The sequence below is a fragment of the Podarcis erhardii genome (assembly GCF_964252035.2).
Source record: "Podarcis erhardii genome assembly, chromosome: 1".
Taxonomy (NCBI): Eukaryota; Metazoa; Chordata; class Lepidosauria; order Squamata; family Lacertidae; genus Podarcis; species Podarcis erhardii.
In genome coordinates, this window is record NC_138497.1 from 73,406,126 (window position 1) to 73,422,155 (window position 16,030).

General features: G+C 42.3%; 2 protein-coding genes across 3 annotated transcripts in view; one reads left to right on the forward strand and one right to left on the reverse strand.

The window, feature by feature from the left end:
- Window positions 1-16,030, reverse strand: part of USH1C (USH1 protein network component harmonin) — a 123,987-nt gene that overhangs the window by 38,202 nt on the left and 69,755 nt on the right. The window contains exons 1-2 of one of the 2 annotated variants that reach the window (XM_081840966.1): window positions 8,067-8,234; window positions 2,063-2,130 (exon numbers count right to left, since the gene is read on the reverse strand). In XM_081840966.1, coding sequence (XP_081697092.1) covers window positions 2,063-2,130; window positions 8,067-8,102 — 104 coding nt within the window. In that variant the 5' untranslated portion in view covers window positions 8,103-8,234. Of the gene's footprint in view, window positions 1-2,062; window positions 2,131-8,066; window positions 8,235-9,950; window positions 10,093-16,030 lie in introns of those variants that run through there. The other variant, XM_081840965.1, reaches the window with a different exon arrangement.
- The window catches only part of OTOG (otogelin), a 95,728-nt gene continuing 93,802 nt past the window's right edge, over window positions 14,105-16,030 (forward strand). The window contains exons 1-3 of the mRNA XM_081840006.1: window positions 14,105-14,190; window positions 14,402-14,465; window positions 15,917-15,971. Coding sequence (XP_081696132.1) covers window positions 14,133-14,190; window positions 14,402-14,465; window positions 15,917-15,971 — 177 coding nt within the window. The 5' untranslated portion in view covers window positions 14,105-14,132. The remainder of the gene's footprint in view (window positions 14,191-14,401; window positions 14,466-15,916; window positions 15,972-16,030) is intronic.

Below are 16,030 nucleotides of genomic sequence, written 5' to 3' on the forward strand. Positions count from 1 at the left end.
GGATGCTTATTCAAGAGTAAGCCCTATTGTATTTGACATGGCTAATCTTCAAGTGTTTAAGATTACATGCATACTGACATTTTAATGGGATTCCAGGATAACAACTTGATGAAAATAACAGAATTAATCTGTAGCCAGTCTGTTGACTTCAGCCGAGTTACTTTAGCCTAAAGAACGGCAGAACTCCATATCATCTGTTTGTGTTCTTTACATCAGTCATCACAAGATACTGGACACCCTAGTATGTCACTTGATGTACAAGTAACACATTATTAATGACAATTAAATACACACCAGGGTAGGAAATATATTACCAAATATTAAAGGAAATGCCCAACTGAATGTGTTGTGATCTTTAAAAACTTAAACAAATGTCTTTTTATTTTTCTAAGTTTGACAAATATTGTGTTCTCAGTGTTGGCCTTGGATTATATGATTTTTATATTATGCCCCCCAAATGTTAAATGCATATTTAAACCACCATTTTTTAATAGATATCCATGGCAAACAGTTGTATGTTTAAATAAAAGCATTTGTCTGCTTTATGGCATAAGGTTTTCTGGATTAGAGTCCAGAACAACAGATAAATGAAGTGGTCACACACACACACGTCTCTCTCATAAGAACAGAAAGACAGAGGGGAAAACTGGCAATAGTACTGTGTCATACAAGTTTCTACACAGAATACATATTAATGCATAAACCATTTAGCATGGATGTGATCCATTCCTAACACAAATAATAAAACTATATATCTTTACAGAATAACATAAACAAAAGCCCCAATGAGTTTATACTGTAAATTTTTACAGAAGTGGAAAGATCACAGAGGCAAGGGTAACAGGGGAATAATATACACAAACACACTTATAGGTGCTCAGTGTTAGTTTCTGGAAGGGCACATGTGGAAATGAAATATTCATCTAGCAAAATGGATTTAGGGTATTTCTTTGAAATCTAAGGACCATAAAAAGTCATATACCTTTGTAACAATATTGTACATTTTATTTAAGTGTAAGCAACATTTCCCAGCTTTGGGGGTGATGGGGCGGGAAATATAAAGGCTTGAGGTATCTGTTAGGTTTACAACTCCAGTGAAGTTTTAAATAATTAACTACGCTGAATTCTTCCTGATGTCACGAGCTGCAGGCAATGCTTTATGAATGGTGAAGCAATTAGACAGCCCGAACTGAAACCAAACCGGGTTTGTAGCCAAGGCTACACAAAACTCTGCTTTAACACAAAGAGCACATGGAAACTTGAAAAGTCTACATTTCATTCCACTATGATGCTATTAATTAAGTTATGCCCAGAAACGATAATGGCCAGAATCATTCACCTATGAAGAACGGAAAAATACTCTCATCTCCTCCAACAACAAAATGGACCAGGTGAAAGTACAGTGTACAGATGAGATGCTGGGTGAAAATAGTATACAGTGGAAATGGAATTATATCAGAAACTATATTTGTATCTTGTTTGTACAGTATTGTTTTACAGTATTGTATTAAGAAAAACACAAGTGTATAGGACCAAAATGTTAGAAATTGCTGATGATCTCTGTGTTAAAATAATAAAGGATGCAATCCTATACAAGTTTACCTGGGAGCAAGTCCATTGAATATAATGGGGATTACTTCTGAGTAGACACAAATAGGGTTGCACTGTAGTTGTTCAAATGTGACTAGAATACCAAAGGCTAAAATACCAGAATCAAACAAAGTTAAGAACTGGATCATATTATTAGCATTATCAAATGTGCAGATGGGCTTTAGTTTTTCTAATGACAATTGTTTCAGAAAAACATTTTATCAAACGTTCCTTTATTTCAACAGTTTGGAATAAGACTTTGGGAATAATTCAGGAACATTATAAAAAGTCCTTAGTTGTGTGTTAAATGCGGAAGCAATTTTGCTAAAAGGAAGTCTTAAATTGTTCCTCTGCCTATTTTTTTTTTTTTTTTACAGGTTAAAGATGAGCAAACATTTCTACTGTTATAACTGTCTTCCTACCAAATGCCAAACTGCCAGAAGTGTGAAATCAATAGGAAGGAATAACTTACTCATGGTACATCCGCAACACATCATAGAGATAATCTTTCTCTGCTTCACTATCAATCAGCAGGTCAACCTGGAAAAGATGATAATTTTATTGTAATACTCTGACCACAAACTGTGACAGCTGAATAAACCCCAACTCATTAACCAAAATATAATAATTACATATATTTCTTTCTGCTTACAGGAGGCTTCTTGCAAAGGCAGCAATATTTTTTAAGAATGTGAAATAAAAACTACACCGGTGGAATTTATTATTGTGCCAAAATCTAGTCATTTCATACCACAGAGCAGCATATTGATTCTCTTACCTGATAATGACTAAATTGCTGAATAAATATCTTCAGAAACCTTTTAGGCCATTCACTAATGTAGCACATGACTGAGCAACCAGAAACAATTCTACCAAAACCATCTAGATACCGAGTTCAATGGTTTTAAACTAGAAATGTCAGCATCCTTCTCATGACGCTGTGCAGCAAACTAGATTGCTCCTTGCAGCTCTGATATCTTGACAGAGGAGAGCTTGCTGCTAGAGTTATTCTTTCTTCACTGTCTGTAACAACATGTTCACTTAAACTGGTGTCAGGTTTCAAGACTTTAATTTTGCTAACTGTTCAAAAATAAATAAAAGCACAGCGCCCACGTATAACATGGGAGAAGAAGTTACTTTTGGTAATCAGAAAGGACCACCACTGCCTGTGGCTTTCACATTGGTGAAAGTCAATCACGTCTGTGCTCATTTTCCTAAGAGCTATGGAGTTGCTACAAAGGCAGTTCTCAGAAGAACATAGGAACATATGGTCTGACTCAGTATATCAGTCCATTTTTGCGAGTGTCATCTATTCTGATGGTGCAGAGGACCTCCCAGGTCTCAAGTAGGAAATGGAAAGGGCAACACCCCAAGGGGACTAGAAGCTAACAAACAAAACAAAACAAGAGACAAAGCCTGCTTGAAATGGAGAAACATATTAGAAGTTACAATACATCCAATGCTCTTCAGAAGACCAATAATTCCATTTATTGGGTTAATTTATTCAAAGCATATTGTCTCAAATTAGATACCTTGAGCATACTTTCAACTCCAAAGGCACATGCCTCCCTTGTCTCCTGAGACAGACGGATGCCAACTGTATTTTCTAATATGTTCTTTAACTTTGAGGATTTGTATCCAAACTGTCAGGCTCTCCCAACCCTGCTCTTTATAACTCTTCTAATTGGAGATGTTGGGGAATGAAGCTGGAAACTATGGCATACAGTCCATATCCTGTACTATTGGTTCATTCCTTAGAGCTAAAGAGAATGAAGATTGCTTAGCCTACTTAAGCAACATGCAAAGTAACATTTGCAAAAAATAATGGGGCATGATTCAGCCATGTACTGCAATCCCCAGAATATTTACTGAAGGAATTTCAATCCAGGTTTAGTTCTGGGTTTGGCATAGAGGAAGCCTTGGTTGCCGTAATAGATGACATTTGCCAGGAGAGAGACAAGTGGAATGTGATCCTGTTGGTTCTCCTTGATCTCTCTGTGACTTCTGGTGATACTGACCATGGGATCCTGCTGGAGCAACTCTGTCAGATGGGAAGTGGCAGCACAGTGACATGATGGCTCCTCTTTTACCTTCATAGTCAATTTCAGAAAGTTGCATTGGGAGATTTCTGGTTGGGTCTATGGCACTTGTGCTCTAGAGTCCCACAAAGTTCTATATTGTCCCTGATGTTTTTTAACATCTATACGAAGCTGTAGAGTGAGGTCATCAGAGGATTTTGAGTGAAGTGTCATCAGTATGTTAATGCCAGTTCTATTTTTCTCTGTCATCTGAGTCAGATGAGGCCATGTGTGTGTTGGATTGATGCCTGGATACAGTAAAGAGCTGGATGTGGACCAATACACTGAAGCTGAATCCTGACAAGATGGAGGCAGTGTACAGAGTTGCACAGTGTACATCTGGGAATTAGGTGTGCTACCCAGGTGGGGTTGCACTTCAATTGAAGGAATAGGTGCAGCACTGAAGCACAGGTGCTGGGCTGAAACAGGTGTTCATGGAAATTATATCCCTTGCATCCTTTGAACTAAGTTGTAGTCATGGAGTCAATGGGTTTCAGCCTCTAGCTGGATCCTGACCCCAAGCTCTGCTGTGCAGGGGCATTGAAACATGGCATAGGACTTACTGTTTACAGCTGTTTATAGTGACCACAGCTGTCTTTTAGACTGAAAACACAAAATATAATGGTGAAGCTCCATGGCTGGAACTCCCTGTGTAACTATGTTTTTCTTAAAGTTGCTGCCTATGACAATGAGTTTTTGATGGGGCTCTGGCACAAGGAGGGGGGTCCTGTGGGTGCAGCCACCCTCCTAACACCTGCATTGATTGAATAAAATCAAATACTTGCAGCTGCCCTGTGCCCTAGATGCTCCTAATAAGGTCTAACGAAGAACCATGTAAGCCCCATACAAAACTGCTGCAGCAATGCAAATGAACATCTGACAATACAAGAGGAAAATAATCTACAGTGCAGACACACCCTCCATGAACACTGTCAAATCATTTTCTTCGTCATTGTTTGTTTTTCCTGCCCCCCCAATCTCTAGTGAACAAGCTGTTATGATTCATGTGATCACTGAACTATGTATTCTAAATAGAATGATGTACAAATGGGAAAGCCAAAACACCCATAAATATATGAGCAGAATGTGTATAAGTTATTTAGTGACTTTTAATATGCAACAGTAAATTGAGCATTACTTGTAGAAGGGACATAAATTGTGCAATAATGTTCAATATGACATCACTTGGCCTTTCCAGCAACAGAGCACATAAGATAAGAACATAAATAATGATGAGTAGATTTTGAAGTCCATGGCTTGGATTGTAAGCTTCTCCTCTATTCATGTGGGTGTGGGCATTTCTACCCCACCCCAATCTTTAACATCCCATACTATATCCCACATCATTCCCAAGTATCTCCTGGGTTGCAGAGGGAAGGAGGAAGTAAGAAATTATCCTTCCATAGAATGTGAACTCTGTTCTGTTCATAAAATGAAAGTTAGGATCCAAGCGTATGTGTCCAGACACAATAAAGGTGCTTACCCAGAATCAGGGGTGGGTTACAGTTGCAGTCCAGCAGAGCTCCCTGGGGTAGGGTGGGAAGAGCCCTGGCCATTGGTTTTGGCCATGGTCTACTGCGGGGAATGACCACCCATTTGGGCTTTTCTTCAGGCTATTACTGACAGAAGAACCACTGGAAACAATTTCCTTCCTTGCTGGGTGCAGAAGGAGCCTCCACAGCAGTGGAGCTCCTCTGCCAGGGAAGTGTCCCATCTCCTTTACCCTAACTCCCTCCAGCGGCACAGAACATGAGTTAGGATCACACTGTTGTTCAGTTGCATTAAATGGGCCATTAGTTATCTGGCTGAAATTAACATGCTCCATTTTGTATGTCTCGGAGGCTGGGATGGCTTATAGTACAGAGGTATTGGAACTGTGGTGAGAGTCTCTGATTGGTCTCAGGATGATTTATGAATATCATCATCATAAAAGGCCACAAGTACAAGGTACAAGACCATAAATATTATGTTAGGTACACAGGAGAGTAATATGTCTGCTGCAACCCAGCCCAACCCTTATAGTTAACAGATATGAATAACAATCATAGTTACAGAAGCAGAGATCCTTTATTAAAAGCTGCCAAAAATATTCTAACCTCACCTCACCATTCAATTTCACAATAGTGCTTCCCTATTTATCATGGTGGGAACGAAATTAAGCCTAACGTTTTGTTAGATAACTTAGTTCTTAACCACGAAAGACAAAAGAGGAGAGAGGTTTTCTTTCTGCTAATGTAAAGAGCAGTCTTGAATATGCTTATCTAGAAATAACGCCACTGAAGTAAATGGTAACTGGCAGTGAAATCTCATATGTGTCTCATAAGTAATTCCCATTGATTTATTCCCAGGTAATTATTACAGGCTTATTTCTAGAGAAATGTGTTTATGAGCAGGTTGCAAAAAAAAGGCAAAGGCAGAGCCCAATAAGACACATAACTCGAAGTTAAGCTGTACAAATGCAATTTTAAAATGGAACTGGGTGGCAGTGGCGTAGCGTGGGTTGTCAGCACCCGGGGCAAGGCAAGTAATTTGCGCCCCCTAACCCGTGGATTTGCGCCCCCTAACCCATGGATTTGCCCTAACCCCAGATGTTGCGCCCGGTGCGGCCGCCCCCCCTTGCACCCCCCACGCTACGCCACTGCTGGGTGGAACTTAAAAATGAGACTAAATCATCCTAGATGGTGAGTTTGGTACAGGCAGAAAAGGGGGTAAGATCAATGTTAGTGGGGATAGCTGGATGCTCTGTGATTATTTGTTTACTAGAAATATGCACAGATATAAAATATGGTTGGTATTGATTGTGGGTCAAACAGTTGAGGAGGCAGCCTGTTGAGGATGGAGCAGAATTGCCTCTGAAGGCTCCTAGAGCCATTACTGTCACTTGAGGCTCAGGTAGCTTCAGTGGAGAAGAGAGTTGATTAATAACATCTGGCCCTTCCTGGACTGCTGCATTGTCTGTTATTGATTTTATTTCATTGTAATGGCTTTTATGTTGATATGCTGTATTTTAATACAATGTTGTGTACTGCCCACAGGACCTCTTGGTTGAAGAGCAGGTTGCAAATATAAAAATAATAATTACAATTATTTGGTGTATTCGTTCTATGGAAAATCCCTAAAAAGAGTGCATACAAACATAAATTGCTCTTAGAAGTTAAGGGCATTCTGAACAAAACTGGAGTTTCATTTTCTCGCCCCCCACCCCCCCCCCGTCAATGGTTTGTATTCAGCTAACTTTTACTTAGAATAGACCCATTAAAATTAATGGCCATGACTAATTTTGGTTCATTCATTTCAACAGGTCCAACTAAGTTAGTTAGACACAGCCCAATATATTTCCAGTATGATGCCTAAAAACGCTCTTCCAGCGTGACTGAATTACAGCCTCCCACTTCACCGAAACTGCCAAAGACCATTTTCATATCATTTTGCCTGCCAAATCACACATGAATCTTTTTTTGTTTCTTTGTTTTCTCAGTGTGGTCAAATTTTGTTTAAAGAACAAGTGTTCACCTACTTTTAGGTCAAGAATTTTTTCATTGCTGTCTGGCAGCTCCTCGCTTTCACTTTTTTAAAAAGGGTAAGAACAAAAGAGCTATTATGCAATACACCTAGCCTTGCCAAGTCTCTTGGTCATTGACAAAGAAACACCAAAGAGAGAGGAGGCGGCGGCAAAAACTGTTTTTGGAGTATCTGAAGAAGTGTGCATGCACACGAAAGCTCATACCTAGAACTAACTCAGTTGGTCTTTAAGGTGCTACTGGAAGGAATTTTTTTATTTTGTTTTTGGAGGGTATTCCTTTCCTGAGAAATTGCTCTGTGAGGTTTTCTAAAATGATGACGCACCCATATACAGTATCTGTATATCTCTATGTATGTAGTGATGTTGATTATTGTTGTAAAGGCTGCCCAGAAAGTTAAGAAGCGGCAAGGTCAGCTCCTTGAACTTTCCATTGCCTTCCGCTCGCCTGCTTTGAGAGGCGCAGGGAAAGGCAGGTCTGGGTCGGTAGAAGAAAGATGGATGGCGAGAGAAGCAGGTTTGCTGGGCGCGCACATTGCGAGCAGCCCATGGCGAGGGTGGGCTCTGTTCCTTCCTGCTGCCCAGAGGAATCTTACCCTAATCCGCCACACACCTCGGGTCCCCTGGGGGGAAAAAACTTTCTTCTGCTGAAAGAAGCATGCCAGCCTCCCTTCTTCCCCTCCCCCTGCTCCCCCACCCGCCAGGTCCGAGTTAATTGACACCGAGAGTCCATAGTCCCAGCGAAATGCCCACGCTCCCTTCGCTGGCAGCGCCAGCAGCTTCTCTCGCTTACGAGGCGGAAAGTGAGGTTAGCGAGGAAGCCCGAGGACGCCGCAGGGAGCGTAGGGCAGGCGGTGGGCCGAGCGCCCCTCGCTTACCTTGTGCCTGAATTCCCTGGCCACCTTCCGCTCCATGGCAATGGGGAGAGCGACCTTCGCTTGGCTTTCCCCCGGGGAACCTTCGTCGGTGCGCGCACCCAGCCGATGCCGTTTCCACCTGGTCCTGGGCGCAGGTTAGGACGCAGGACTCCAGCCGAGCGCTAGAGGGCGCAGCGCAGCCCTGCGGGAAGGGCCGGCCTGCGCGGCAGACGGGTTGTCCGAGGAATAATGTTATTGGCAAGGAAGGAAGGCGCTTACCAGGTCGCCTCGCGCTGCCTCGACATTTTCTTGATGATCTCCTGCAGCCTCCCATGAATTTCAGTGAAAGGGGGACAACTCAGATCAGCTTCCATTGCATTTTATTTCTCGCAAATCTCATCTTTCTGCTATATACTACACTAGGGTTCGTCCAGGTAAAATTACGCACAATGAAACACTTTTTACAGTCCCATTGATTTCGATGGAAGAGAGTTGCACAACTGCTTATTAATTCTTCCAGTGAAATGAGACGTCAAGGCCGTAAGCCTATTTATCTGGCAGTAAGTTCCAATGATATCAATAGGACTTTCTTTTGGATAGGTTTGCACTATTGCTTAACTTTCACACACAGTGTCGCATGACTTTGGGCACTTGGAAGTCTCCCTTATAAGCGTTCTGTGCTGCAACTTAGGGCAGGATCCCAAAGATCCACATCAGGAACTGCAACTGGAAGGGGAAATTCTCACCCCAGAGCACACGTGGACTCTTTGGGTCCAAGATGGTCAAAATTTCACTTCGTTATAGATCCTCTGAATGCAGGCAGATGTAATACATTTTGTAGAGGATTATGGTTTGAACACAATCTTGCCATTCTCAACTTTGCCCGTAGCAGAATGATCTTGCATAGAAACAGTTTTTCAAGTTATTTCACCTGAAAATGAATCAGCCACAGTTTTGAACACCCCCCCTCACTCCCAAAGGATCCCATCAAGCTACAGAACCTTCCTTTTCCTTCTCCTCTTCCAGCCCATCCAGGGAAGGTCTATGTAGCAGGTGCATTCCATAACTCCACCTTCTCCTACACTTTCCATTCTTCATTCTTTCCGTCTAGGTCTGTAGCATTCACTAGCTTCATTCCATGCACAGAAACTGTGACAAGGGTACTGCTGTACTTTCAGACCAAGAGAGTGAATAACATGCTGCCATTAGAAATTATTCTAAATCCTTCCAGGTTGCGATGCCAAATTGCATGTGCTTTAGCCAATTCTATTTCCTTATTCAGACTGAGGTGATGCCCTCGGAGCCTTCTCAACTGAAATGAAACCACCTCATGGTGAAAGCTATGAGAATAGCAAATACAAATAAGACAAAAACCTGCAAAGAACTCAAAATATTTAGTCCAATTATCCTTGATTTGTTTTTATTTTTAAGTACAATCTAAATTAAAATATCCTTGCAAGGTTTTTTAGACTTGTCATCTGTAGAAGGTGATAGGAGCCAAAGCAAAAACAAAAAGTACTTTGTGATGTCTTGGAACTCCAAACATTTTTTAAAATCCTGCAGAGAGGTACCTAATAAACGCAAAAGTAATGTTTCTGGACAATTCAGCTAAACACCTGTGTGAGCAGAAGCCAGCATAGTCAGTCGCACTAGTGCAATGGACTTTTCCCTCTCTCACCTGGTGCCCCTGTGCCCTCCAAATCATATTGGGGGAATTAGGAGAACCCCCAGAACAGTACATGGAGGGAGGACAGGGGAAATAATACCACCTGGAAAGCAGATCGTAGTATCACAATGTTGACTTTCCCCCTCTAAGTATAATGCCAAGGTTGGAAGCGGAGAAAATGAAGAAGAAGAAAGAGACCAGTTATTTGTTGGAAGTGTTGGGAATGGGATGCAACTCACCTTGTGTTGAAGGCTGGTAGGTTTGCAGGAAGAGGAAGTAGACATAGGATGTAGGGCAGATCCCAGTGCTTGAACTAAGTTTTGCAAATTGCAGGAAGGCTGTCTGAGGTGGATAGTGGTCATGAGATATGAAGTTCTAAACCTAACAGACAAAATAGAAAGTGACAAATCACTGGTTTTGGGTGGCACATCCACCACAGTGACTCAAAAGTGCAATTGCTTATTTTTTAACAAAAATATGTAACTTGTCCCTCAGATCAGCTTCCATACCGGAGGACTGGAAAGTAGCCAGTGTAACAAAATTTGTTTTTTAAGGACTTAGGGAAAACCCTGGAAATTTCAAGCCTGTTAGCTTAATATCTATCCTGAAAAAACTGGTAGAAAGTGTTAAAAGATAAAATAAACAAGCATATAGAAGAGTAAGCCTTGCTACTGCAGATCCAGCATGGCTTTGGCAAGGGCAAGTCCTATGAACAAGCAAATAGATAAAGGTGATCTGGTTGCCACAGTGTACTTGAACTTTAAAAAACGCTTCTGACAAAGTACCTCACTCAAGACTCCTGAGTAAACTTAACAGTAATGGAATAAGAAAAGAGGTCTGTTTGTGTACCAGGAATTGGTTAAGAAGGAGGAATCAGATAGAAGGAATAAATGGACAGTTCTTTGAATTTATACTTAGAAATGTGGTGAAATCAGTGTAAACCCAAATAGATAAAATATTTCCAGGCCATTCAGAAAGTTAACTTTGCTATATATAATCTCTGAGACACAATGATAACTAGAGAAGCCAGAAAATTGGGTACATTTGAAAACAGAGGCCATCAAAGCAAGCGAAGTTTACATGGAACTGAATGTTTATTTGTGGAAGTTCTGCTGTCACTTGAAGCTTATATTTGTGGGTGTTTTCTAGTCTAGGTTTCCCCCCAGTCTAAGTTAGGAGAAGCAAGCTTTATATTTTAGTCTTATTCATTACTTGCATGAGTGATTCCTGCAAAATATTAAGTTTGGAAATATTCCCTTCAAAGAAAAGTCATATATTGTATTTTGATGTCTGTCTGTGTGTGTGTGTGTGTGTGTGTGTGTGTAAATTAGCAGCTTATTAATTGTACCAAGTAGTCCTGTATGGGGTGCTATTAAAGCACAATATACAGTGGTACCTCGGGTTAAGTACTTAATTCGTTCCAGAGGTCTGTTCTTAACCTGAAGCACCACTTTAGCTAATGGGTTCTCCTGCTGCCGCGCCACTGGAGCACGATTTCTGTTCTCATCCTGAAGCAAAATTCTTAACCCGAGGTAATATTTCTGGGTTAGCAGAGTCTGTAACCTGAAGCGTATGTAACCTGAAGCGTATGTAACCCGAGGTACCACTGTAATAGTAGAAGAATGGTACTGGCATTTAAATCTCAGCGTACATAATATGAAGACAGACTTGGAGTAATTGTCATAGTCTGCCATGGTAATATATTTCCCTGTACTTCAGGAACACAAATAACCTTGCCCAGCAAGACGCAATTTGTGCACAAAAGCAGATCTCAGTGTGCAGATCTGATTTATTTGTTTAGATCTTGCCTATTCTCCCCTCCCCTGATGTTTTCATTATTGTGCAAGGAAGTGAAATAATCTCTGTTCTTGTCTGAGACAAGCAGCATCTCCATATGTAATTTCTCAACCAGAAGATCAGTTGAAGGAAAATGCAAGTCTCTACTCTCCAGACAGAAACCTGGTTGCGGGAAAAGAGATTTTTCCTAGTCGTCAATCCATGAAATATTGTTGCTGGGAAAGTGCAATCCACACAGTACCTGCTAGCTGCTCTAGATCTATTGGCATATGTCCTCCCTCTGCATTCACTCTGAGAGGTTAGATGCTAATTCAATAGACATGTAAATGTCAACTGTTGGTGAGAATTTGGTCACCCAGGTTTGAAAATCAGGAGTTCTGCTGTGTATCTGCTATGTTTCTGTTATGGCACAAATGCCGCATAAGAAGCTAAATGTTTCAGGGTGCTGAAATAAACAGAGGGGGGAAATTAGAAGGCACCCTTTTTCATTTTGTGCTTACAGAAGGACCAAGTTTTGGTGAAGACGTCATTGCGGTTTCATCATTCCTACTGAAATGAATCACTTGTTACAGCTGGAAATACAATACTTGGGGACTAATTACAAAGACGGGAATGAGATCTTTTTAATTACTTGCTGTTAACAGACTTCCTAAAGCAGTCAGAAAAGGGACTCTTTTCATCTGAGACAATTTCTCACCTGGCAATGGAAGCTTTTAAAGCTTCTGTTATGAGATAGCTGAAGGATGAAGGAAGGGAGACAGGGGTGAGAGAAAGTATGGCAGATGGCAGAGGGAGGAGGCAGGGAGGAAGAGAAGAAGATAATACTACAAAGGAATGAAAGAGGAGAAAGTGCACACACAGAATGGCAAAAAGCTAGAAATAAAATGAGTGCCTTCATTTAAATAATGTGAGGAAGTAAAAAACACAGAAATATTTAATGATTATACTTTGTAATAAAAATGAGCTGTTTCGGGGCTATCCAAACTGACATTTACAAAGTCTGGAGATTAAGAGGCTTGCACATTTCATTTTTAAAATATGGGAAGGAAATCTGTTAATGTGGCACACCTTAAACAGGACTATGCCTTCTTGGCTCATGCTCAGGCTGGTGCTTGGAATTCTCAATTTGCCACCAAACACTTTTTATAGTTAAAATGCATCTAGCTATGGGAGATATGTTTCATGCACACTGTGCATGTCATTACAACCTAATTAAACCAACAAATTTACATGTATCCAGTTTGCCAATGTGTGTTGCATATTTAGAAACGGTCATTGGCCTTTGTGGCTATATATTTTTAGGTTATAACCATTTTAAGTTGCCTATTTTATGTATGGAATAGTTTTGTATCACATTTACAGGCTGCCATGACTCCTTTGTTCCCATTCTACAATACCAATGCCCTCTGCATTTACATGTGGCACATGAGAATCACCCTGAGACCTCCGGGTATAGAGCGGTATATAAATTCAATAAAAAATATAAAATAAAATAAATAACAAAAAAGAGGCTCCTAGGTGCACTCAGCAGCTTTATCCTACTCAGATGTAAGATCAATCAACATGAATAAACTTTTAAATGGGTTTTTTATACATAAAGGTAATTTTTGTATGCACAACTGTGGCCTGTGTTTTGCTAGCCCAAAATGGAAAACAAGCAAGGTCCCAACTGAAGAAGAATGGCCACTTAAACTGATGGAATATGTGCAGCTTGTGGACCTAACACATAGAATAAGAGAACAAAAATAACATTTGTTTATCCCCCCCCCCCAATAATTTTTAGAAGAGCATATGTTAAAAGATTTGAAAATGTTTATTGAATATATTGGGGCGGGGGCAACTGTGTACACTTGAAAACGTTGGCAGCATTAAGATAAACTCAACAGTGTAAATAAGTTTTGAGGATGTGATAATGGAATACTGAATGGTTTAGTTCATGTAAAATATGCAGGGATTTATGTTATGCAAAATGAATCATGGAAAGAGAAGGAAAGTTGTTGGTATTTAAGGTTGTTTAAATGAATATCCTAAATTGTAAAACATATATATATACATATATAATGACGCAAGATCCATTAACAAAGCATCTTTATAGGCTGTCATCCAATGCATATTTCCTTTGAGTAGGCCTCAGAATAAAGAGTCTGCAGGATCAGCCTAAAACGTGCGTGCCTGTGTCCCGCTCCCTAGATTCCCACGCGCCCAACGGGGTGTTGTGTGGCCTCCTCTTTCTGAGCGTGCCACGGGCGAATCAACCCGAGCGAGGGCATTTCCGAGTCCCCAGCCGATCGTCGCCTCGCTTCCATTTCTTCCTGGAGGCCTGAGCTGCGCTCCCTATGGAAGGGGCAGGGGAACGGCGCCTCCTCCTGAGGGGCCGACATTATGCTAATCAGTGAGGGGAGGCGTCCCCCCAGCGCCGAGCGGCGGCGAAGAGCTGGCGTTTGGAACGAGAACAAGGCGAAGCGAGCCGGCCGGTGCGGGTCCACCCCTTGCCGTCCACACTTGCCCAGCGGCGGGGCGCGGAGATGCTGGCCACCAGGCGCGGCGGGTAAGGGGAGCGCTCGCCTTCCCTCAGCCTCGGCTCCCGCGGCCACCTCAGAGAGCTCGTCGCTCGCGGCGTACCGATGGAGCCGCGCTTCAGGCGCGCGAAAGGGATGCTGGTGTACGTCTGGGTGCCTCAGGGTGAGTGTCAGAAAGCGCGCGGTTTCTGTGAGGCGGGAGGTGTCGTCGTCGCCGTCAGTTCCTTTCAAACGGGTGGGTGCGGGAGGGGATTATTATCAGTATTATTATTACTACTGCTACCTAGGCGCCGTGTGGGTTTGTGGGCGCCAAGGGAACTCTGGGCAGCCTCGCGCCTTCCCAGCCTCCTCTCAGCTCGCCTCCTCTTTTGCAGCGCTGTTGGCGTGGAGCGTGGCTGCGCAGCTGTCTCCGAGGAGCGCGGCCCCCGGCCAGGCGAGGTAAGTAAGGGGCGTGAGGGGCGCGCGGGGTGGGCCACTTGCCCTTCTCCCTGCGCGTGGCCCGGAGCGAGCTTGGGAAAGCGGGTTCGCCATTCCGTACCTTCCCAGCTCCAAAGCAGGCAGAAAAGCGGGGCGCTCGTCAGGGAAGCTTACCTTAACTGGCATCTCAACTTAGACACAGGACGGTTCCTGTCTCTTTAATAGAACGAGAGGAAAATTCCACCAGTGCTTCGCTCACCTCAGTGTGGTGGGAAAAGCTGCACCTGGGGGGAATCTGCCCCTCCTGTGCTTTGATTTGACTCTTAAAGGGACAGGGGCTCTTTCGGAGCTGACTGTGGGAGACCATTACCAAACCTAGAGGTGTTTGGGCTGAGAAAGGGATGGTGGCTTAAACTGGGAATGGAATCCAAAAGCTTTGCTGGAATGTGCTGTACGTTCTGACAAGGTGTGAGAGTGAGCTGTGGGAGAATCAAAATCTGCCTCCAGAGGCAGATCTTTGTTAGTTCCCTGCAGCAAAAGCAACAAAGAGTGATGTTGTTACCTTTAGAAACTAACAGATTTATTGCAGTCTAAGATTTCATGGGCTAAAGCTGAAGGCCTGAAGTGGTCCCTAGTTAACAGAATATGCTATGCTACCTAAAATAAAATAAACATGTCTTTAAGGTGACACAAGACTCATAATCAGAATCTGGTAATATATGAAATTTAATTGTGCTTCTGGAACCAAGCTTGGTTTCCTCTTCAGTTAATCACCTGGGGAGCAGATTCTTATATTCCTGTGTCAAATATCTAAGGCAGGTTATGGAATTCTTTCCTCTATTTTCCCTTGCTTGCTGAAGAATTATGGAGATATAATTAAATGGGCATAAACATAAATATGGAAGCATTTCTGCATGAAAGGCTTCTGGATCACACTATTTATTTACCTTATTTAGTAAGAAATGAGTTTAGTTGCTGGAAGTACATATGAGACCACAGAGAATGGGGAATAACTCTTCATGGCTATATTCACACCAGCATCTTTATTGATACAATTTTAAATGCACTAAGTGCTCGCAATCTGCAGCCTGTTGATTCTTAATGTTTTACAGACTCATGAGGGATGGATTAATTTATCTGAGGAGAAATTAAGGATTTGCAGCTTTCATTTTAAGGTGGAGGGGAATAATTAGGGAAAGGAGACTCACACATAAGAGAGGAGCTGGTGTGTTTTTGTTGTCCAGGAGCTAATCAAAGCAACCAGAGACAGAGTAGAAACACACCCTTTCGGAAAAACCAAGAGTCAAACCCCTTAAGCCCACTTTGCCTGATATTCGCTCCAAAGGAAACTCGCAGTTCAACCTGGGGCCCTCAGTCTGAGAAGAGGTGCAGCTTCCCTGAGTTCTGCATGAGTAAGAAAGGTGCAGATTACCTCTGCTAAACAAACCCAGCCTTGTTCTTTTTCCGCCTAGGAACGGCAGCAGTGCAGTCCTTCGGAAAGGAGATCCTAGTGCCCTGGAAGAGCTGGTAAGGCAAGGGCACCCACTCACCTGATGGGAGCTGTTTTTTTCTGTGCTCGAAAGGTT